General features: G+C 40.7%; 1 protein-coding gene across 3 annotated transcripts in view; it reads right to left on the bottom strand.

The window, feature by feature from the left end:
• lama5 (laminin, alpha 5) overlaps positions 1 to 24,571 on the bottom strand; it is an 83,220-nt gene that overhangs the window by 53,475 nt on the left and 5,174 nt on the right. For all 3 annotated transcript variants that reach the window (XR_007114307.1, XM_047606975.1, XM_047606961.1), the window contains exon 2: positions 23,750 to 23,902. Coding sequence is in view for 2 of the 3 variants with exons in the window: in XM_047606975.1 (XP_047462931.1) it covers positions 23,750 to 23,902 (153 nt within the window). In the remaining variant the exon portion in view is untranslated. The remainder of the gene's footprint in view (positions 1 to 23,749; positions 23,903 to 24,571) is intronic.

Consider the following 24,571-nt stretch of genomic DNA (forward strand, 5'->3'; position numbering starts at 1 on the left):
AAGAGGAAGGGATACGATCAGAAAAAAAACACAGGTTGAGGTGTTTTGATTACCGTGTTTTTTTTCCCCTCTCATTTGTGAATTTGATTAGTCGCAAAATATCCGATGTGAAACTTCAGCAGGTCTTCAACAATGGAAATGGACATGGGAGGATGTGAATGGAATTATGTCTCAGTGTGTACGTTCATCCTAATTTTGGCAATAACATGACTTTATCCTAAAAGGGATGAAGTGAAGGTGTGAGAAAACACTTGAAAAAGACGTCAACTTCCACAGCAGTGCAGCAGCTACACACAAGCACCTTCAACAGAAAACAGCTGCTGGCTTTTCAACATTGAATTGATTGATGGTTGATATTGGTTCGCCACATGTATATAAATAAAATTAATAAAAGATTAAGTGAAAGAAAAGCTTTTAACCTGCAGACAGACTGTATATTACAGTAATATTTGACAACACAATGAAATATCATTTGCACCGCTGTGGATTTCTTTGAAAATTAGGATGTAGCAACAATCTAATGGTGGTACTTCAACATATGGGACTATGCAACAAAATTCCCTGGGAATAGTTTTGTCTGTATGAGATCCATAGTTTGTTCAAGAGACAAATTTGTAGCTGTGCTAAAAACACTCTTTGATCATCCATCAGTGGAGTCTGAGTGCCGTGATCCCCAGACTTCCTCCTTTTGACAGGCAGCTCAGTCAGAGGTGACGACAGCACAACCAGGACACAAACACCAAGCGCCTTGCACACACACACAGACCTGCAAAAACTAGTACTGCTCCGTCACTGTGGAATGGCAGATGATTGTGTTTGCGCTGATGAAAGGGGGATAGTGATGAGGGAGGTGCGTGTCATCTTTTCTTCTTACCGAGGAGAGTTCATCCATCTCCATTTGTCTGATCATTTGTACTTTTTTTAACAGGGCCTCAGAGGGGCTGCATCAAGTTTGTCTGATGAAGACTGATAAGCTGGAATAAGATTGATCACATTTTCTAGTTCACTTCTTTAATATTTTACTCATTACTGTTTTTCTCGTCATCTTTCGCTATATTTTTAAAGTTCCGTGTTACCGTGCAGTTCATGTCGATTCTGTAAGAGAGGATAGAAAACAAAAACCTAGGCCTCTAAACATCCCTCAGGGGGGAAATGATATTGAAAGAAAAATCCAGAAGCATTCCTCTGATTCCAGGGTTAAAGTTTGACCTGCTCAGGGAGTAACCCAAAGTTCAGAACTGAAGAGGTTTCTAACCGAAAACACATGTCTGAACATGCAGGGAACTCAGGTGTTCAGCCCTGAACTAAAACCTCTGATTTGATTTGTAGAGTTATCTGGTCAGATTTGTAGGGATGTCTGCTGGATTTTCACTTCGTCACTCATGACACCAAACAGACAGTTTTTTGTCCTAGCAGCTAATTGAGAGGATATAAATTCTGTGCTGGATTATGATAAAAGGAGAGTAACTGCGATTCAGTTTTGCAAAGCTTTTCCCTGCATCAAATACTTTTGGTCACCACCAAAGTAAAAATCCAACAGCTTCCCCTCTCAGCTCTGTCTCCAGGTCTCGGTGGGAGCCAGTCTGTTGCCTGGTATAAAAACACACACACACACAGATTCAACAAAAGGTTGTGCTGACCCCTATTCCCCAACACGTACACACACCTCGGCAGGATTTATGGATTAGTGGCGGCCTCCCAGGTCAGCCCCCCTGAATTGCCTGCAGACCTATCAATCAAATTGCTGTTACTATAGCAACAGGCCGCCAGGAGCAGGTCAAGTATTGGGGGAAGAAACTGATGAATACAAAGAAGAACGAAGGAAAACACCAGAGAAGCGAGCACGTATACAGGTTGAAAAAGACAAGAATAAACTTTACACGCTCTTTATTAAAGTTATGAGTCAAAGCAGCTTTTTATCTCTCAAGAACTGAGCAAAGACCTCTACAAACCACTTTGTCGCACACAGACATGGGACTAAAAGTGCACTTAGCAGGCCAAGGAAAGGCACAAACATTACTTCATGTATTAGACGGGGCCATTAATGACCGTACCTCGACCCCAAGAACGATGCGTGAAGAGCCTGAGGCCAACACAAAAATGAGCGGTAGGGAAGCTGGCCTGGTTCTCAGATCATTATAAAACGAAAAAACACTCTAAAGGAAAAAAAAACACACAAACATTTCAATTGTATTTGTGGAAAATGTTGCGAAGCCAACACAAAGCTAACATGATGTTTGAGAGCCTGTCTTACATGGAGGTATACTGGCATCGTTCATACAGCCGTTATTGACTCCAGCCTCATTCACGTATAAAGCCATCGGCCCATCTCTTAGAACCTATCAGATCTTGGCTAGTATGGACACAGCTAGTTCTCGTTGTCATCATTGCTCTCTGTTTGAAATGAAAAACAACAATGACACCACACCTGATATTAAACTTGACACAACTCTTAATTAAAAGTAAGTTCTTAGTTTATTTTTCCATCAAAGTCAGCAGATGTAATGCATGAACGAATGCAGCAGTACCTGAAGCTTTTACCTCAAACTAAATCTGCTGGCTATACTGTCTGAATGCTAACATACATGTGCATCCATATGTGCGAGGAATGCAGGTGTGTGTGTGTCTGGCCCCTGACTGGTTTAATAATTGTACACATTCCTTGGTGGCACCACATTCCCGGTGCCTCAGGTAGCCATGGAGATAAGACAGGAGATATACAACAAAGGGACAGAGGGATGAAGCAAGGATCGAGGGAGGTGCGTCCATGTGGACAAACACAACTAAGCGAGAGATAAGCATGGACAGATCACATTTAAGCGTCATCTGACAAGATTTGGTCCTGATTTCACGAAACTACCAGGGGAAGAGTAGCTATAGCTGAATCCACATGGTGCATAGCTTTATGTGCACTTTTTTTTTTATCAGTATATATATATATATATTTCAGCTAAAGTGATAAAAGTATTGGGCAGCTGGTTGAATGTAACAATACATTTCTTCTAACTTGGTTTTAACAATCTTCAACTTTTGGGTCCAAGAGAAAAAAATAAATCTTTCATTTTTTTGATGAGATCGTAAAGGTCCAAAGGCTGGACTCCCACCAAACTGTAATCAACATTCCTCTGGTTTGATATCAAGCTTCTCTCCACAGGGCTAAATGTAATCTAAACAAAAAATGAAAATGAATTAATAAGTTCAAAATATTATGTTGACTAGTATACAGAAATAAAAATAACAGACGCAAACAAATTGTAATTCCAGAGGGCACAACACTAGACACAAACGCGCAAGAAAGAAAACGAGTTGTTGAGCGGTTGTTCCCATATGACCTCCACAAAAGGGCAGCCTAAGCAGAGCGGGACGGTTGTGTGTGTGTGTGTGTGTGTGTGTGTGTGTGTGTGTGTGTGTGTGTGTGTGTGTGTGTAAACACTAGACAGAATCGCAGTGTGTGACAGACAGACAGACAGACAGCTAAAGAGAAGGCTGGGCAGCTGATAAATGTTCCTGTCTGAAAACCACAGCAGAGAAAACACAGAGCTGTGAACTGCTGCCAATCAAGTCAAAGGCATCGCTGGCAACACTGTGTGTGTGTGTGTCTTTAGAGAACACACATTGGTCCCTTCCCCCAAAACTGCTTTTCATACTGGGAATGTTAAAAAGTTCTTCTGCCTGTTTTTCAAAATAATTAACAGAAGATTGATGAATTTTAACATAACAGCACTATAAATTGACTCCTAACGGACAAATCCATCCACACAGCAAGTGCCAAAGTCTCTAATCCAAGCCTGCACACTCCTACAATGACACGCACTACAAATTCTGACACAACACAGCCCTGACAGATGTTCTGCTGCGTGTAGACGCGTGAGATACTTCTCTACAGTAAGCCCGGCGGATGGGCAGATTATTCTGGCGTCTGGGGATGTGGAGGGGAAAAAAAGTGTGTTTGTAGAGGAATGAGTGCAGAGGTGGATGGATAGAGAGAACCAGAAGATGATAAGAGACCGGGCTCGGGGAATAACGGCTGTGTTGTAAAGTAGGGGCCGGGCTGCAGCTGCATCTGTCACTGTACGGATCAGATCTGAAGGACTATTCTGTAGTGATGTGCTTCAACTTAAACTTTGTTAAACAGTTAAATACAAAACTCACAAGCCATAGGGTTAATGTTTGTGAGGAAACCCCAGGAGACTATATGAGACAAAGTTTGTAGAGAAACAAAAGGTCACACAGCTGTTTTATTTTAGATGGCATCATTATTTATTTAATTTGGTTCATGTCTAAATACTTGCAAAATAAATATTATCAGAAGTCTCATGAGAATTTGCTGATGTTTTTGTAACCTGGTTATATCGATATGTGTTGTTTTTACATTCATCACCAATTACGCCTTTTTCTGGCTACGTGGCAAGTTGAACAAAAAAATGGGAAAAAACTAAACTGCGATGTTAAAAGTCTGCGTTTCCTATTAATGAGACCCTGGCAGATTTTTTTTAGTTGTTTTCTGTCTTAAAACGCTAATTATGATGCTTTGCCACTCATAAAAACTATTTATACAGTATATGAAATGTCTGCACATACAATAAGGTCAGTCCATCATTACCGTAATGACGCCAACTGGATTTAGCAACAAATGGAAACAGCCTTTGCAGTTCATCTACATGAATCCTAAACAAACGGCTCTTGAGATGTGGAATACTACGGACAAATGTTTGAAAGATTAAAGTATAACGAATAAAATTAATTTTTATTAAACTGTTGACTTTCAATCTAACTTTGCTGGCTAGCGCTTATAAAGTCAAGCTAGTTCACTTTATGTCTGGGTTTGTTTCCTCTGGGTTTTGCTCAGCTTTCGTACAATCACTTTAAACCCATGATCTAAAAAAACTTGTCCATCAGGTTAAACTAAGTACAAAGCAGGTGAGACCGTTGTGTGTAGTGGTGGGTTTGGGGAGAAACATATTTGAAGGGAGAGTAATAGGAAAAACACAACGCAAGCAAACGTCGTTTGAGATGTGCAATGTTCAGAGCAAATTACAGCCGCCTGTCTCGTCTTAAAGCTTCTTTATGAGGCTAAAATGTTTTATCAGCTGCCTTTCTGCAGCAGTGTCGTAGGGTTATACTCTCTTTTACATCGGATGACAGTGAATGATTAAGAGTCAGATGATGTAAAAACCTAATAACGCTGCCTTTATAAGACTCCTGGCTGGCATTAATCTCTCCATTCATTTTGCTTCCACTGGCTCCACTTATTATCTGTCAGTTATCTGTCAGTCGGTGTGTAATCCGTCTCTGCAGGCAGATGCAGTGGTGCCAGACTGAGAAGCAGCTGTCGTGATCACACACAATCCCTAGAAGAAGTAGTGAAAAGTTGATTTACTTCTTGTACAGTGTATCAGTGTAACTCTCTCTGTCGGCAACTGGTGTGTGCGTGTGTGTGTGTGTGTGTGTGCTTCCAAGGAGGAGGCCATTCTTTGCATTCCAAGTCAATCTCAGTGTCTCTCTTGAACCCTATTTTTCTCTCTTTATTATCCTGTAAGTATTCATCCATACCACACTCTCTCTTCTTCATCTTCTCTTTCCGTCACTTGTTCAAACACACTGTCAATATTAAAGTTCACAAAGGTCCCTCACAGAATGACAGATGTTGATGTGGATATAAATCCACATCAGTGTAGTCAGAGACAAATGATTGATCATTAATAATGCAGTTACATATATTTGAAGCATCCGTCTGTGATGCAGCTAGTTTCAATGATAACTCTGCTAATATGATAGATAAGCCCCCTCTAAAAAACCTAAACACAGTCATTGACTGAGGGTCAAGGGGATGAAGGTGCAGGAAGGAAAAATAAAGAAAATAAAAAGTTGAATTCTGATTGAGGAACAATGAATTTTTTTTCTCCTGCTTTCCCTCTGTCTCCAGGGGTTCAGAAATCTCTGCTCTGGATTCCTTAGAGGCAAAAAACCCCTCTTGAATTTCACTGAGAACATTTTCTGACGGTTTTACATGTCGCTGTTTAAAACAAGATGCCTCTTTAGATGTGTCTTGTGGGATTATAAGGGCTGAAATCAACACTGCTCAGTTAAAACTGATATTGATGTGTCGATTCAGAGCTTCAGGGTTGAAAATCAAACTCTACAAAATGTGGGTCGATTCAAAATGTTCTTGAAATGATGATGGGGTGAAGATTGTTGCATATTTTCCTTTGTTGTAAAACAACAGAAAATAATGAAATCACAGTGATGTGACACAAGATGGTTTCACAAAAAAAAAAATCTTCTGTCCTGTTGTTTTTGTTTCTCATTATTAGTACTCTATTATCTACCAAGGACTGATACTTCACTAAGTCTTCACAGCTATAAACGCCCAAAGATACGCCTCGTCTGAAGTTAGCCTCAGGTTAAGGGTGGAGATAGTCAACATTCAAAGTCGCAAATGTCGAAGCAAGCCCAGGGATAAGTGACCTATACACCTCCAGCAGGTTCCTCAAATTAACTAGTGCTGCTGTATAAACACCACAAACTCACATTCCTTATCTAAAACCCAAATGAAACTTATTTGCCTTTAGTGAGTTCAACAGTATTTATGTCTTTTTTGTCAGACAACAAAAAAAGCTGTCACTTGGGACCATGCAAGAACTACAGGGTTGTAAATGAAAGGAAGAGAAAAGCAAACCAACACTGTACCTAATAACAGACCACACATTCCTATAACCATCACCTTCATATTCTAAGCAGCATTTTCCAGGTGGCTTTTCACTGCCCAGAGGCTAAAGATGTACAGAGACAACCTGCACATGCATCTATACATCCATGCAGCCGGCCCATACACGCTCAAGCAGTGATCTCGCTGCTTCTGAAACATGTCAGAAAAGCAAAATTACTGACTGTCTCAACTTTCAAGTCCACTTGCTACTGGTTTGTACAGCGTTAGGTACTCATATACCATCTCTGGCATGTCAGAGCAAGAAAAGAAAAGTTGGGTTAACACGTGGGTGATGTGTTACGTTCCAGGGTGGTCACAAAGTCAGAAATGTGGAAATCAACTTGACCACAATCTTGCAAGATGGCATCTAACACATAAAATAAAAAATGGATAAAACACAATTCACTTATTTTTTTTTTTTTGGAAATCTGAAGATACATTTATGTAGTAAATGTAGCATCAACAGTTGCTACAATGCTAAGCTAACTAGCTAACTAATGTTGCAAAGCAAAGCAAAACATTAGTTGCTGCAAATGCAAGAACATTAAGCATTTGGCAAAAACGCGTCAGAAGCATCCATGCATCTTTTTTGACATGGACAACTAGATCGACCTGGGAATTTCAGACTCGCTACCACCGGACAGAAGCAACAAAAACAGTAACACAGACAAGAGTGGGTGAGAGGGTGAGAGCTGAAAATGTGATACAAGAAGAGCAGTGGTCAAGATAGCAGGGAAGGAAAACCAGACGTGAAGAAGATGGAACGGGAAGGAGGAGGACCAAGAGGACTACGAGAGTAGATAAGATAGATAACTTCCATCATGGAAATAGTGACTGAGGCCTCTTCTCAGACAATTCTTATCAGGCCAGATGAGAAGTAGGGAGGAAGGGAGGTAGTAAGGGTAATACAGGAGGGCAGGGAAGGTCGAAAAGGTGCAGTGAATTCTCCTGCTGTCGTAAAGTCCACATGAAAGCGTGCAGGTTGAATCATCTACATTTTGAAGTTAGGACAATACTTCCAGTCACCGAAAAATCCAGATCCGTCACTTATGCGGCTTCAACCAAAAATCGCGTTCGTGTGGATGTGGCCTGAAGCTAAGTGAACGGCTGTGAACCAGTACAGTAAAAAACAAGGAGAGGAATGTGACGAGTGTCGCGAAACAGGAGTGAAGTGAGTGAGAGAGGAGAGGGGTGAAAAAGAGAAGACCCAGAGGAACAGTTTATCCTCCGGGTTCCTCTATAGATTGATGCCTTGTTCCACAATCCTGTCTGACAGTTCAACATCCCCTCAGGTTATGGAAACACACTCCTGTGTGTGTACGTGTGAGTCTGTGCTGAATGACAAACCATCTCTCCAGGTATCTCTGTTTATCTTTGTGTGTTTTAGACCTCAATAGTGAAGACATTTCAGGAGTTAGGTAACTGACTTATTTTTTGATTCAGGTTACATTTGAAGAAACCCTGTTTGTGTGACATATTGTCCGATGGTGTCAGAAGTCTAACTGTTTCAAATGACCACAGGAAGACGAGAAGAGAAAAGTCAACCATCGGAGAGGTGAGACGTGATATGCCTAAATACAGAGAGAGCGGAAAATGTTCTCAGTCTCCTGACACTCGGTTGTTCAGATGAAAAAATGACAGAAATACTTTTGAGTGAACAAAAGACAACAACTAGAGAGAAGTCAACACTCTCACATCTGATCAGTCACAGCATTTGGAGCAGTTGTGAATTTAAAACTGTGTCAGAAAGCAGGTGCAACAGGATTTAGACATTCCAGGGGGAATTACCCCCACCGTGTCTTCAGTTATTACCGTCACCCCTTTCTCTCTCTTTCAGGACCAGTGTTTACCCAAAGTGTAAGGCCAAATTCTAATCACTAACATTTGTGTAATCATATTCAAACTCAAAAACACGCTGAGCTGCTTTTGTTGTTTGTTGTTGATGTTTTTGGCATACACAGGCAAGTAAGTACAATTTTGAAAAGATAAGACGGCCTTTGAAAATACACACCATTCAGTCACATTTCATCTCAATAGATCAAACCCACCGAATGCATCCAAAGGAACACGCTTGCTCCCAATTTCAGCCTACTGTGAAGGACTAACAAACCTGACTGAGTGATATGATAAGACAAGGCTGGAAAAGTTCAGAGGCTTCCCACCTCCCTCAGATAACAGTTCAATTGACATGTTGCAGCTCGATGCCTGGAAAACCAGAAATGACCATGAAATTCCCACAAGAAAATGATGCTGAAAGCTCTCCACATGGATCCGAACCCAAGAGACTAAAAAAGACAAATGTAAAAAAAGACTTGAAAATTACACCCAGAAGGGAGGACAGAAGGAGAAGGAAGGGAGGTTTCCTCTCCAATGACCTTGACTTTCTTCACGTTCCTGATCCAACCCTGCTTTCATGTGCTCCATCCATCCCTTATTATAACAGACAGCGCGGTCAAATTCCATAATTAGCGGAGAATGGGAGCAGGAGGAAGCTTGGTGATAAGAAAGAGAGAAGAAGATAGTGGTAGGGGAGGACAGGGGGCATTTGTAGAAGCTTTGTAGCTTTGTAGAAGCTGGAGAAGGATGATGAAATACAAATCCTGATGTTTCTATCTTTGTGAGGACATAAATTATAACCTAGTAGCTGACTCTCATCATCCTTAACCACATCTAACTGTAAGATTTACATTACCTTAAGTCATTTGGAGGCTTTTATCCCCAAAATTATGGGTCCAGAAAAATGGCCCCACAACAGAGTAGTCTAATGTGTGTTCTCATTTTTAATAAAAACAAGAACAGGCGGGCACACACACGACCTACATATAATCCTTCTTATAATGAATAAACTGTCCGATAGAGACTTGGAAGTCCACACAAGTTCATTAATCTTTGATATAACAAAACATTTACTCATCCTCACCACTCTGCATACTTAAGGTAAGGATCCATAGCTAGCGCAGAGTCATAAATCAGACATTATTTGTTCAGATAGCTCCAAAGGTCACAGCTAATATCTCCAACTTGTTCAGCTATTCAAAATGGAAGGCGTGTGATACCAATTTCCATCACCTGGTAAGAAAATCAGTCAATTAGAGCACTGCTTACAACAGGAAAGTCCCCTAGAAAGCACCGCTGCCATGCTAACCATTAGCATCTGAGTTTGTTGAGTTCTTGGACATGAAAACAACAGACAGACAAAACTCACTAAACAGTGACACTTTTGTCTCATTGCCTTTAAGTTGAAAAGCCTGTAAATCTTCTCTGTTGAGGTACTACCGCATCAGTACTACAGTGGGAGCTCTTTACTTTTTACAAAATGTGAAACATAATGGGTCACTAAAGAATTCCTACACATTCCACAGCTTTGGCTTTGTCATTTATTACATGTGATCTGAGAACGGAACAAAAATAACTCTCAACCTACCGTCTGACACGGGACTAATTGTCAAGCTCTTTCTGTGCATATGATGGCCATCATACAGTCAGACAGACAGTCAGACAGACAGAAATCTTGTCTACCATGCCAAATATTCCCAGTATGTGTTACACTGTAAGGCTGGCTGTTAATGTCGACTGGGAGTGCTGAGACTCCCCAGCTGTTGGCCTTAATGGAACCAGTCACAGTTGCTGCCGCTCTCAGCTTGTTTTTCTCAGTCCCCTATAAACACCTTCTGTATGTCTGTCCGTCAGTTCAAATCTCTTTCTGTATCTCCGTCTGCTTTGATGGCAGGGTGACTCGACAGTGAATGGTGCCTGCTGGTGTTCACAGTATCACAAGTGCCATCCAACAGCTGCCAGTGCATCAGACCATTCTCCAGGTTTACGAAGAGGAACAAGTGGAGCGCTCTGAAACGGCTACGGACACACTCATAACTTCTCCCTCTCTGTCTCGACAACAAACACGTTCTCTCTTTCAAGCATTCGCCGTAGTTTCCCAGAGTCATGGGGTTTTCAATGTGGACTTTGTTCTGTGAAGCGCATCGTGGTCAGTCACCGTCTGAACTCTGACTAAGCTCCATTAAAACAGTGTTAAGCTGCCTGCTGAGGTGGACACGCATGCAGGGTTAAGACTTTGCACATGGACTCTTATTTATGTACAGAAATATACTGCAAGTGAGGGAAACAAACACATGTATGAGGTGCAGGGTGCATTTACCAAATGGTATGGTTGCCTTTGCATTGTTGTATTGTATTATTATTTTTGTGTAACTCCACAGTATCTCACAGTAAGTCTCAAAGTTAGACCATTCACAAACTGTGCGTGCTACCAATCACTGAGATCACACTCCTTGCCTTACCCGTCCCTGTGCTGCACCTATGTGTTGCAAACAAACAGACCCTAGTAGCACACACACACACACACACACACACACACACACACTCACATGTCTGGTCCACTCCCATTCACCGTTTTATGACTTAACTATGGGAAAACATTCCTTTCTGTTTGTCCTTCTTCTTCATCTTCTTCTTCTCTGCATCAATGTTGCAGACCAACAACAGCTAAACCACAGCTCCCCTTGGATCAACTTTTGTCACTGATTACCATGGCGATTCCCAGAGAAAGTACTAAATTTTAGCTTTAATAGGACTGAAAACTCAGTCAAACTCAGCTGACTGAATAGGACTGAAAACTCTTCACTTCGGTGTGTTTTCAGGTGCTTGTTTTTCGTATGGTTACATACAAGGAAAAACAAGCTCCCAAAAGCAAGTTGTTAGTATTTTCTACTATTTTCTAGTAGAATATCTTGGAAAATTATTACGAATTATGTAGCTGTAGCTGATTTACCTTACCTTATGTCATTTGCGGGTTTTTTATTCGCAAAAAATTATGGGTCCAGAGAAATGGCCCCACAGTCTAACGTGTGTTCTCATTTTTAATAAAAACAAGACCACACAGAGTTTGATTACATTTTGGAACAAATTGCTGAGAAAATCAGTTTTTAGTTTTTTTTTTTTGACTATATATATATAATGAACTTACTGCCCTAACATTCCCCTTGAGGCCCATTACCTCATCCCCCCATGACCCCTCCTTTTCAGTCGCCAGCTAAGAAAAGAAAAGAAACTCAAACAATCTCCTGGAAACCAATATTTACTGTCACATTAACAAGGGCAAGCCTCTTTGTCCCTACTATTTCTTCTCCTCCCACTTTGTTTCCTCTTTTGACCCATTTCTCTACATTTTATCCTTTATTTGCCTGCCTTTCTTCCTCCATTCGTGGAAAACGCTGATAAGTAAAATCCAGAAAAAGAAAACTGATGGACTGCTGATAGTTTTCAAGAAAAGCTACATTCCAGACATCCAGAATCAACTTTTAAAAAACAGAACTAAAGGGGGAAAGGTCAGAGAAACTTCTGGTTTTTATACGTGCTACCTAGACAGTAAGTTGATCATGAATCTATGATGTATTTAAAAAAAAAATACGATTCCACAAAAGGTGCCTATCTTTTAACAAACTGCAAAGTAACTACTTCTAATACAATATTTCCCCATTTTAATACAATTAAGATATTATTATAGTTTTGGCAAAAGTCAAGATCTACATACTAGTTACTTTCCAGGCACAGTGAAAGCCTTGGAATACGTTGTACAGTATTAGACACATTATTTGTCCAGATTAGCAAATATGAAAACCCTAATGAAATGCCAGTAACTGAGTGAAAATGGACTTCTAACACTATTGGCAACTGAAGAAATTACAAACCCTGTGCTACAAGAAAACAACAAAACATCACTCATGGCTAGGACAAAAAAACATGATGAAATTTTAACCACAGCAGTGAAGAACATGAGGGATAATAAAAAATAATCCACAAAATATCAACAATGTTCAAAGCCAAGACTTAATGAGTACTGCATGTGCATAAAAAATATCTGCATGTCCAACAGTCCTGATTTAGAGGTCCTGTTTTAAAGTTCAATCTAATTCAGACTGGCTTAAGTACAAATGATTAAAAATAAGTCATCTGAGGTTTTACAGTAAACAGTGTAAAAGTTAAATCCAGCTTGCTGTTATATCACACTAAATGAGCTCATTGTGTGATAGTAGGCAGACATTAGCATCAGTCTATTCTTAGTCTGGCTTGGCAGAGCAATAAGAAGACTGCTCAAAGTCACTTGTGTCCTTCAAGGAAGAGCCTGGCACAGAACCTGTTTTTCTGTCTGGGTTTTGTCTAGAGAGGAAGCTGCACACACTCCTCCTCACACAGCGCAGCTGGATACACTGAACTTCTGCAACTTGACCGATATGACTGAAACTGCAATCTGATAATTATTCTTGTTGAAGTGAGTTCTTCGTGTTTGGATCTAAAATCTCAACGTACAGATGACAACACTCTGGGCTTACACGGTAGAACGTGAACCAAAAGCCTTTACTCCATTAACGGTTTCCCAAAGTTCTCCTGGTTTCTTGTGCTAAGCTACGTCTCATTAAAGAAATTAAATGTAAATGTTTGCAGCCTGGTACAATAAAACTTTTGGTCTATATGATCAATTTTTACATTCATGACAACTGCAACTGGGTGGGGTGTGGAGACTTTGAAAGGGAAGGGGCTCTCACTTGTTGCCATCTTATCCACCTAGACATCACTGATCAGCTTCAGCTCCACTTACATGAATTAGCTTGGAGTGAACAAGATGGGGACAACCGGAGAAAGTGAACGGTCCGTTCCTTCACAGTATATGGACAAGTGCAATCTGTCTTGTAATCAAAGCACTGAACTGCTTTCTACTAATGTCCTAGAAAGGTCAAATAATAAAAAAATCTTATTTTCATGTTTGAATTGATCTGCTTTTGAAAAAAAAATATCTTGATCTCATTTAAAACTGTGCTAAAGGGCGTCTGTATAGAGGGTCGCTCACACAGAGACCATGAAAAGGCTAAACAACTTCTAAAGACCAAACACCGAGCTACTGACAACTTAATCTGCGTGGTCTGAATGTGCGATGTGCTTGTCCTTGGAGAGAGTATGTCCTTAAAAAGAAATCAAAACTCCTTCAGCAGAACATTTCTCTCTCAGTCAGGGAGTGATTTTTGTTAAGTGGAACTGAAGACTAAATAAAATTCAAGATGAAAACAGACATTCAAATGGTTTGTTAGCAAGTCTTTCAAGTGACTGATTAACCAGTTTAATCTCATTTTTAATTAATGGACCATTGAATCCCATTTCCTCTGTCGCACTGAGAAGGATTAAAGACACTCCACTAGCCATTTGCAACCAACTGTTTCCTCCATGTTTGTTCTCAGCAGTCTTTCTCAATGGGCCAAACACTCTCACTGACACAATGGTGTGATAAAGGGCCCATTGAGGAGTATTCTGAATGCTAAGTCATTGGGAGGGCCCAGGACCACTGCCGCATCAAACGGAGGTTGTGAGGGTGAGCAAACACGCAAGACAAAGAGAGTGAGCTGAATGGATAGACGTCGCTCTGCCTCTTGGTGACAACCAACATGTCTGAACCAGATTCTTAAGGTTTCACTTTGGATTTTCTTTCCTTGTTTTGTTGATCCACCTGAAGAAGGCCCATTCCCATATGTACCATGTAACCAAACATGCTGACGGAGCACTAAAATAAAGCCATATAGAGATTCCTCATTACTGTTCATGCTATGGAGTGTTATTTGGTAAATTGGTTCATTTGTGGACCAACCAGACGTAGTCTAGTCTCCAGATCTCAGGGTAACATGAAGGATTTTATCTGACCAAAAGTGAAAAAAAAAACTAAAAATATTTCTGGGCTTTTTGAATGACAAATGACTTAAATGATTAATTGTTTACGAACATTTTGACTTTTTACCACCAACCAGGATAACTTCAACTGTATGAGTTGGTTAACTCATCCACCAGGAGGTACTACCAACGCAAACTTCAGCTTTAAACACATCCCTATGTGAATGTGAGGAGCCTTTAGCCACCCAACCTCCAAACTGGCCCCAGGACGAGTGTACACAAGTAGTATAACAACAGTTGAAGTACAACTATTATTTTTGGGGAAGTTTATTAATAGGATAATTGAGACTTTTCTTCCTTGCTTTTTTGATCTGCTTTCCTCCTCTTTCAAGGTCAATTTATGTTTACATTTTACAATAGCATTTATAGACATCTTTAGGGTTGCAATGATGCATTGTCGTAATTGACGGTGTGAATAAGTTGATTTGCATGAAATATGTTAACACATCTACATTCGTTTCCTGATTATACAAGGTCCTGCAACCAAAAGGGACAGATTGTTAAAAAGGTGAAAACTCTCAATAATACTCAATAATATGGACTCCATAAAAAAATTAAACGATCTACCACAGCAGCACATGTGCGTCTCAGAGATGATTCACCAGCCTCCCGACCTCAAAACAACAGGACAGAGCAGCGTCAGCATTTTGTTTCGTCTGATTCAGTGACTGGGAGTCATTGCTGCAACCTACTTGAAATAATCAACAGATGAATTGACTGGAAAAAATGTAATCTTTCTTGCCCTTTTACTGTGACTACAGCTGAAATCACACTCCTTCATTTGTACCCTGCTCTTACAATAGTTCATTTTTACATTTTGACTCTGTAAAGCTGCCATTTATTCTCTCTTTGCCTTCCAGTAGCAGCTCAGGGAAAGGAGACGGAGTGATGAAGAGAGGAAAGCATGGTGACAGACAAGAAGGGAAAAGGGAAAAGGGAAAAAGCAGGACCAGACAGGTAGAAGTTCGAGGAGCAGCAAGAGAAAATGAGGCAAACAGAGATGATTTAAGGAGACTGTCTGTGGTGGAGGTTAAAAGATAAGCTCAGCGTTGACGAGGTGAACGGGGCAAGCAACGGACAGAGTTTGGGTAGGTACACTTAAGAGAAAAGATTTGTGTGCGAGCACTGGGGTCGGTCAGGGGGTTCAAAGCAGCTGGAAGTTGAGAACTCAAGAGCCTGACAATGACCTTTGACCTGAGACAGATCAGTGGGTTGGAACAGTCTTCATGCATGAGTAGAGAGCGAAACACTGGGTTTGTCAAATGTATTGCTTTGCAAGACGGGATATAATGTCTACAGAGGACAGTAGAACAGAGCTGAGACAAATACGTATATGAATACACCCCAACAACTGAAGGACAGCAATGAGGACGGGAGGTACCCTCTTATAATCACTTCCTCTGCTTTGATAATGACACACAACACCACGCACAAAGACGTGCGCACACACGGAGCACTGCGTTTGACATTTCAATCAAAGCCAGCGTATGAATGCCTTCTTGTCTTTTTCTCTCATTCCCAGCTGGAGTCCTTCCCTCTCCCCTTCCTGTCGTCCTCCTCCTCCTTTTCTCCTCCCTTTTTCTCTTTCATTCTTACTCTTAATCTCCCCAGTTTCTCCATCGCCCCTTCTCCTTCCTTAAGATATTTTTGTTGAAATTTTTGCCTACCTTCATCGTATATTTTTTCAAGAAAAATTGAAAACGATGAAGGTCAGAGTTCAAGAATTATATGAGTGATTATATGAGAGTAAAACTAATGGGCTACTACCACTTTTAAGGCCATATACTGGAGTTGGAGTTTAAATAGGGGATTTAAACTGGAGTTCCAAGCATTTTTGATGACTATTTTTTATATATGTTACATAGCTGTATGTGTTTTATATTACCATAAATAATAAGGAGACATTATATTTACCCTAAGCTGAATTTATTTATTTAAATTTATTTATTTAAGCCACCAAATCAATCAAAATGTAAAATGCAGATTTTTGCATGTTGCACACTACACATTAGAACATTTCCGGAGTTATACTTTAACCTTAATCTACCTGAAAACAGAGCTAGTGAACAATAACTCTGAACTATGATCCCACACTTGTGTTTTATTGAATGCTTTCATCTCTAGAGATTATCTGAGAAGTTTTGGAACTAAAATAGTAACTAAAAGCAAACCACGTTAAACAAAATGTGCATTGAAAGAGTGCACAAATATTGTTCTACAGTCTTGGCTCCAAGAGTCAAGTCAATGTTGTGTCTGATGTCATAAAATGTGCTGTTCTTCTGAACTCCAGTTAACTATAATGCTGCATTTATCTAAATTTGTCCACCAAACCAAAGCCAAAAGTGAAGGTGCATTAACCTGCCAACATCAACACAACCTGATAGGAGTTACAACAACACACAGACAGCTAAAAAAAAAAAAAAAAGACCACTGAAAATATCTGCAAACTATTTTGGACTACCTCCCCTCATTCATTCCCTCCCTGCCTTCATCACTTTCATTATCCCTCTTTACTTGCCTTCACTCACAACTGAATCATTCCTATTAAGGTCAGATTTCTCCCTCTATCTCTCCACCTCTTATTCTCCCCCTCTTTGCTCATTTTCCTGCCGAGTACACATAATGAATGACCGAAAAATGTGCACTGCGCGTCAGCATTCGTGCGCTTGTGTGAGGGGGACACAGTTTCGGAGGCAACGTTTAACCCTGGAATAGACGGACAAAAGAGAATGGAAGGACGAAGGCCAATCAGTATAAACGGTGACAGAAATAAGAGTGAATCACGGGGACGGAGGAGTGGAGGGGGCGAATGAATGAGTGCAACCGCTGTCCCTCAAAATGACGGCCAACTCTAAAAAAGGATCCAAAGTAGAGAAACAGAAAGAGGACCGCTATTGACTAATGTGTGACTAAATTGTGTGGTTGACTGATTCACTGTGGAAAATACCACAAGAGAAGAAAGAGGAAAACTGCACGCAGTCAAAGCCCTTTCTGAAGACTTAATGGTGACAGCATATACATCACATATAAAGCAATGACTGAAGCATGTCCTCACTGGACAAATGGTGAAACGCAGCTTAGCAGAATTAGCTGTTCACAATTGATAAAGATGGCTGCACGGAATATAAAAGTGTTACTAGTACTGCTGATCCCACGGTAAATCAACACACACAGTACACATGTGGGTCTTTGCTTTCAACTCACTTTGCCAGTGTAGTGGCCCCACAAGACCATCACAGTGTCACTCTGTAAAAAGATATGAGCATGTAAAAAACAAGGCCATTGTTATGACACCTGCCCAGACCTAATTACAGAAAGTCAAAGAAACATAATGCATCACAGCTTCCAGAGTAACACAACTTCAGCTGGATGTTCACCAACCAAAACATTATGACCACAGACAGGAGAAGTGAATATTATTGACCATATTGTGAAAATTAAATGTTCTTCTGGGAAACTTTTGGACCTGGCACTAATGTGGATGTTACTTTTGACATGTATCATCCACCTAGACCAGACCAGACACCCCCACCTCATAGCAATGACACTCCTTGATGGCAGCAGCCATCTCCAGCACAAGGTGTTGACCTGTCCTCCAAATTCACAAGATCTCAAACTGATCAAGTATCTGTGGGATGATCCACAGAGGCCCCTCCCCTCAGCCCATAGGACGAGTCTAACAGAACATAACTTCAAGGTGCACAGAGGAGGAAAAGAAATTAGGGAAAAGTCATCTAGGGGTGACCCTGAGGAAGGCCACGAGTCAAAACGTGTCAGTCTAATAAAGTGCTGCTGGAGTCTTGACCTTTCTAAAAACACTGACAATTCCCAAATACAAAGCTGGAACTGAAGAATATTACGCTGCTTTTCCTTGAAAAATGATGGAAATGCATCAGCAGCCAAAATCAGAGCCCGTTATTCCGCTGTCATCTACTGTTTCATTTCTAACATCTTGAATTATTTCTTGTTCGTTCAGCATGGTGCACCATCACGGTTTCTGTTAACTAGTTGACAGAAACAGGTCACTATGAACCACCAGTCACTCAACGAAAACTCAAAACTAAAACTAACAAAAAAATCAAACAGACACATTTGTAGAAGAATAAAAGGGGATACACAGGAACAAGAGAGAGATCTTTGAAGTTCATAATATTCATCTTAATCCCCTCATTCTCCCATGACTACTCTGTCAAACACGGTACAAAAGAGTCTCTGTGGCTGGAGAGACTCACGATAGAGAAGAATAGTTCATAGCAGAGCAGCAAGAAAGAAGCACTAGATCAGAAGGTTGATTGTGATGACAGGGAAAAACATGAGGCGTGAGACGTTGCACTGAATAAAAGATGATATCTTGAAAACTCTCACACACTCTCAAAGGGCTTTCTGCCCGACTACAGCAGCAACTACACAAGCACAGACAAGATGTCACACTTGGGGGAAAAAAAAAAAAAAAGGTCTGAAAATGTCTGTGCCAAACCAAAAACAAAACACTCATGCATAAAATAACAAGCTCTGGGCTGCGTCTCGTTTGCTTACGCTTCGCTCGTAAATAGCAGAATTGGCAGAGAGCAGACTGATTGTAGTCAGAAAGTCACACAGGTCGATGTCAAAAGAAAACACGCAGAAATTTTGCTCATCTAGAGGCCGAGAAGGTATAATATAATATAATGTCCCAGTGTGTCATGTCGAAATTCATCAAATTCTCTTTAAGTTCAGCTCAGTTTTCTAATTTATTAACAGGTCATTTCCGGGTGCTGAATCACAACATGTTGTATCACATCCCAGTTTATTGTTGTAGAAGCGTAGAATAGTTGGAACAGGTTCACTGGTGATAATTGACTTTAGGAAGCTTGGATGGGAATGTGTTCCTGATGTGACTCTATAATTTAACATGTCATATTGTCCTTTTTCTTAAAGGTAAACTGTTTTCCCTCATAAATCTCGTCACAAATGGTGATTTCCCCAAATTACGAAGCCTCCCACAAAGTTCCTGGTTAGTCCTTGAAAGATGCACTCTGATGTTAAAACCACATCAATAGCAGGTAGAGAGGAATCACTGGCACTTGGCACTGAGCTCGATCCTACTTACACTGAACAATGGCGCTACCTCAACAGTGTGTGTCGGTGTATGTGTTTGTCTCTTTGTTTGTGTTTGGGAAAAACCTGCCAATATACCAGGAAACCTAGTCGGTGAGACAGTAGGCAGTAAGAACGGTTAGTATGGGATTAACATCATCATGATATAAACCTGCAAAGAAAAGCTTTGGGGGGGGGGGGGGGGGTCAAAAAACCTTTGGTTGATTAGACATTTTGTATACATTTTTTTTAATTCATTTAAATTTCAGCACACATTAACATGAATCCAACATACTGTAGAAAATGCAATATTGAATGCATGATGTATATTTATAAATAGCACTAGGCCGAGTTTTATATAGAACACATACAATAGGTAGGAGGTCCCTACTTAATCTGATAATTCAGTGTTCTGTTGGGAAACGTTTGGACCTGACGTTCAAGCAGATGTTACTTAGACATGTTCCACCAACCTAGACCAGATCAGGCGCCCCCACCCCATAGCAATTTTGTTTTTTTCTCTTGTGCTGTTCATGCCGCCCCCACATTGCCCATGCCAAGAACCGCCTCTGTCTGCAGGAATGAAGCCAAAACACCTTTAAATCACGGAAACTGCAGAGGACTTCACGCAGCCCTGTAGGGCTGGAGGCTAAAGACACTGACAGGGTCTGATTACCTCACGGAGGGAGGTATGGAAAACATACAACCTCACCTGAAGAACATGTATACACACAAATGTCGTCTGAAGCCTATATTGTGCTCTAATAATAGCTTACACAAACAGACAACAATCCCCTGTTCTTTTCCTCTGTCATCTCCTCCCCATGTTCTGGACAGCCCTCCTTCCTCTTCTGTCTTCCTGGGAATTTTATTTCACCTCCCCTTCCGACTGTATTTATTGGTCTATTATGGGCCTCCTACCTTTTTCCACTCCCCTCCCCTTTACCTGTAATAACAGTTCTTTCACTACCACACATCTGAGGAATGAAACAAACGTGAAAACACACTAACGGAACATCGCACGTAGGCTACACAGCCTACTCTACTATATTACAAGTCCAAACCAGGTATGACCTCATCTGATGATTCATAGCCTACAGTTCATCAGGTAGCTGTCACTCCTCTTTCATCGCCTTCCTTCCTCTGCCTGTCCCAGAGCCCATATAATACATGAACCAACAGGGAGCCTGGCACGTACAGACATGAAGATTACTTTAATATAGTGGACATTTCTTTGTGTATTTCAAATTCTTTCCATGGAACACTTCTACTCTCCTTTTATTTCCCTACATTTATCTGACAGCTACAGCTGCTGGCTATTTTTAGCCGTACATAAAGTTATTACATTTTCATGTAATAATATATTTTGAAGCAAAAAACTGCCAGTGATGTTGGAATATTTTTATCCTTCATTCTTATATTAAAGAGATGATGAGAGATTTTTTGCAAGATTTGTCTAAGGATGCGAGAACCAGACTTTAAGACTGATAAGAATAAAATCTTTACAAAAAAACACTCAAGCTGTTTTTACTGGAGTTATTTATTTATTTATTTATTTTGCAACATGAGAGTCAGAAGAGTAGAAAGTGGAAAACTCTGCAGCAGAGAACCCAGCAACAAGGAGGCAATCTAATGAGAAGAGTGTCTGAGAGGAGGATGAGCAGAAGAAGATATGAAAGCAGGAGAAAGATAAAAACGGTCTATATTGGGCTGGAGGTTATCTGTAAACGATAGAACAAATGGTTCAGATACAGAAACGGTGCTGCAGGAGGAAGAATGTTAACAGTTTGTGAACTTATTCTCCTTATCTGAAAGCCTGGCATATATTTTATACAAGGACCATGAAAACAAAGCCAGCTTCTGAAGAAATGCATGCACTGGAGTGATCATGTATTACTGAGGGTGAAAAGCAAGAAAGTAAAAAAAAAAAAAAAGGGAGTATGAAGAGGTTTTTAAACTTAGTGTAAGTCATTCCTGAGTAGGTATAACAATAACAATCTCACACCACTGATAAACGATGCTCATTCAGATTCCAGTCAAATGTGTTCAGTAATGTGGTTGCTGCAGTCTGTGCTTGGTAGACTGATGCTACTGGTGACTGTATTTATTGCCAGATGATTCCACACCAAGAAAACTCAAGTTCGCACAATTTTTGACTAGAAATAATGTAGATAAATTGAGTGAGTTATGTAGAAATTCACCAATTGTCAAATTAGCTACAGAGACCAAAAAGGTAAACGTGCTGTACCAGGCTGTTACCTGCTGGACTCATGACAGGCTCTAAATTGAAGTAATTTCATTTGTATTTCATATTTATATACTCACCCTTACGTATGATGATATAATCATTTTAACATGTAAAACTCTGAGAGAGAAATACAAACGTCCAGTCATCGTACAGAGTACTATATCAAGGTTTCACTTCATCGCATAGCCACAACCAGCAGAGAGAAAGAGAGGGGGGTAAAGTCGGGGGTAATTTAACAATCCATCCCCTCTGCGGGTTGAGACAGGTTAACTGACATTCCAATCTCTCTCTACTCCCTTTCATTCAGGAGGAGGTGGGGGGTTAGGTGGGTGGGATGTTCAACACCCTCTCTGCAGCCCGCCACTAACACACACACACACACACACACACACACACACACACACACACACACAAGCCCACCTACATTCTTTCAAGACAAAACCACAACCTGGTAACTAGATCCCTCTCTCCACTCAAGTTGCTTTGCCGTGTGAGCATCACAGCATCCGAAACATCTCAATGTGACGTAACTTTAAAACATCTGGACCAGACATGAAGTTGTTCATCTGCAGCAGCTACCTGCAGGTCTTGGACAATCAGGACCTTTTTTATATATATATATATATATGTTCTGAACAGGCTTTAATTGAAACTATTGTGATAATATTCCACTCATTTGGATTTAAATGAGCAGATCTGTACTTCTTTACCTGCAACTAGTGATTACTGGTCGCTATCAGTAATGTTATGAAAATGTCCACTGCGATCTTCCAGAGACAAAAGTGATGTCATCAGATTATTTTTCTGTCCGTTCAGGAGGGTGAAATGAATCTTTAACAACTCACTTCACTTCTCTTAAATGTCAAAACAAAAAAGGCATGAAAGGAATGTGGATGTCATCACAGGTAGCTGGTAGCTATTGTTTCCATCCAGTCCACTAACTACACACTGAGTGTCTAAATGATGACAACACTGAGCTCTGGCACCGTTCATATTCTTCTTTAAAGACTTTATAAAGAAATTTTTCCTACGGGCACAAAGTAAACAACCTCATAAAAGCTTTAACAGGCTAAACACACAGACTGTCACAACTCTATGCCTCTCTGTTGAGCCCCTCAGCCCTGAGAGACGGAAGGGAACAAAGTGAGGGACGACGGATGGAGGAGGGAAGGGAAACTGAATGCCACTCGCAGAAAACGCACTCGCCAAAGACACAAGTGCACATACACACAGAGGGAAGGTCTCTCCACTGATGAATGAGGAAGGCACTCGAGTAGGAGAGCCTGGCACAAAAGAGCCGCATTCAGGAGCATAAAGGGGTTGTTCAAGAACGACGTTCAAAAACACGAGAAGGTTAACTTAGAGCACAGGGAATGTTTTGTCTCCTGTATGTGGCCTGATGAATCTCACGGACTCACGACTGTAACACCAGCAAGAAGAAACCGCTCCAAGTCAAATGAAATGGTTTGATATTTGGTTCAGGTCGCTGAGGTTCAGGAGGATGATTAACACCTTTACATTTATTTGACATTAACTATCAGATTTGGAACTGTTTATCACAGCAAACTGTCAAAGGGTGAGTCAACAGATGTTTTCTTAGAGTGTAATGGAGGTGTTGGAATTTATCAGTGATTCTGAATTATCAGAAGAGACTAAAAACTGACACGTTTGCATGTAGTCTGAAAGGCCAGCATCCAATCGCACATCCATGATCAGGTCAACAGCAATGAAGTCATAAATGGGCAGGAATGCAGGCTATAGGTTACACTTCACAAGCACTGAGGCCCAGGACCTCATCAGGGTCCACTTTAAATAAACACAAATCTAAATACCCTTGGGATGCCAGAAATGCCAGAAATCATATAAATTTGCGTGAAAACATACGAAAAGAGTCTGACACTCGGTCACGCGGTAGAAGAGCAGAAGCAGAGCACACACAGTAAATCGTGATGCACGCATGCAATGCGTTTAATGAGTCCTACCTGTCCAAGGTCCAGGGTAACGTTCACCTCGTTGTACTCCGTGCTGCGGGACAGGGGAGGGCTCTGCCACCATCGCTCTGTCCCGTCGATGGCGTTGGTGATGGGATGGGCGCGATCACTGTCGCCTTGACTACAGATGTCACAGTACTGGCCCTGAGGAGACAGCGACAGAGGTGCTATCTATCAAGGAGGTCTAAAATACACTCACCTTACAGTTTACTGCATCCAAATAGAACAGTCCTGCACTAAATCTTAGCCTCGTGAAGGTTATGATATTCAGCATTTGTTTAAAATAATTGAAAGGGCTTTTGATTTAAGAGTGCTTTCATTTTTGAGACTGTGTTGTAGCGATACATATTTCTATTATTTTGACACCATATTTTAGAGGCAAGTGAGTATATAAGTCTGATGCTGCTTTTAAATGGAGCTTGTGTGCTTGAGGTAACACTATGACAAGTCAAGTACACAAATTGCTTGGTGTTCAAATGGTAATGTCAGCCATAAATTGTGCACACACTGCTGCTAAGCAGCTAAGCAGTTTAGAAAGCTACATGTAACCTAATGTAGAAAATTCAAGGCATAATGAAAGGATGAGTTTTTAAGGAATCAAAACTTATTATGAAGAAACTGTTAGTGACTGTATAAAATCAACATATTTTCCGCTTCCATAATTTCTGAAAACATCACAACTTATGCGCGCAGACCTTACCATGAGTTTCCACTTACAAGGTTGGGACCATTGTCAACAGTTTTGAAGGCAACATTATTCCGTATGAAAGCCAGTGTCTGCAGGTGCGACTTCAGTCAGTCAATACACCTGGG

Source organism: Mugil cephalus, chromosome 1 (assembly GCF_022458985.1).
Source record: "Mugil cephalus isolate CIBA_MC_2020 chromosome 1, CIBA_Mcephalus_1.1, whole genome shotgun sequence".
Lineage (NCBI taxonomy): Eukaryota > Metazoa > Chordata > Actinopteri > Mugiliformes > Mugilidae > Mugil > Mugil cephalus.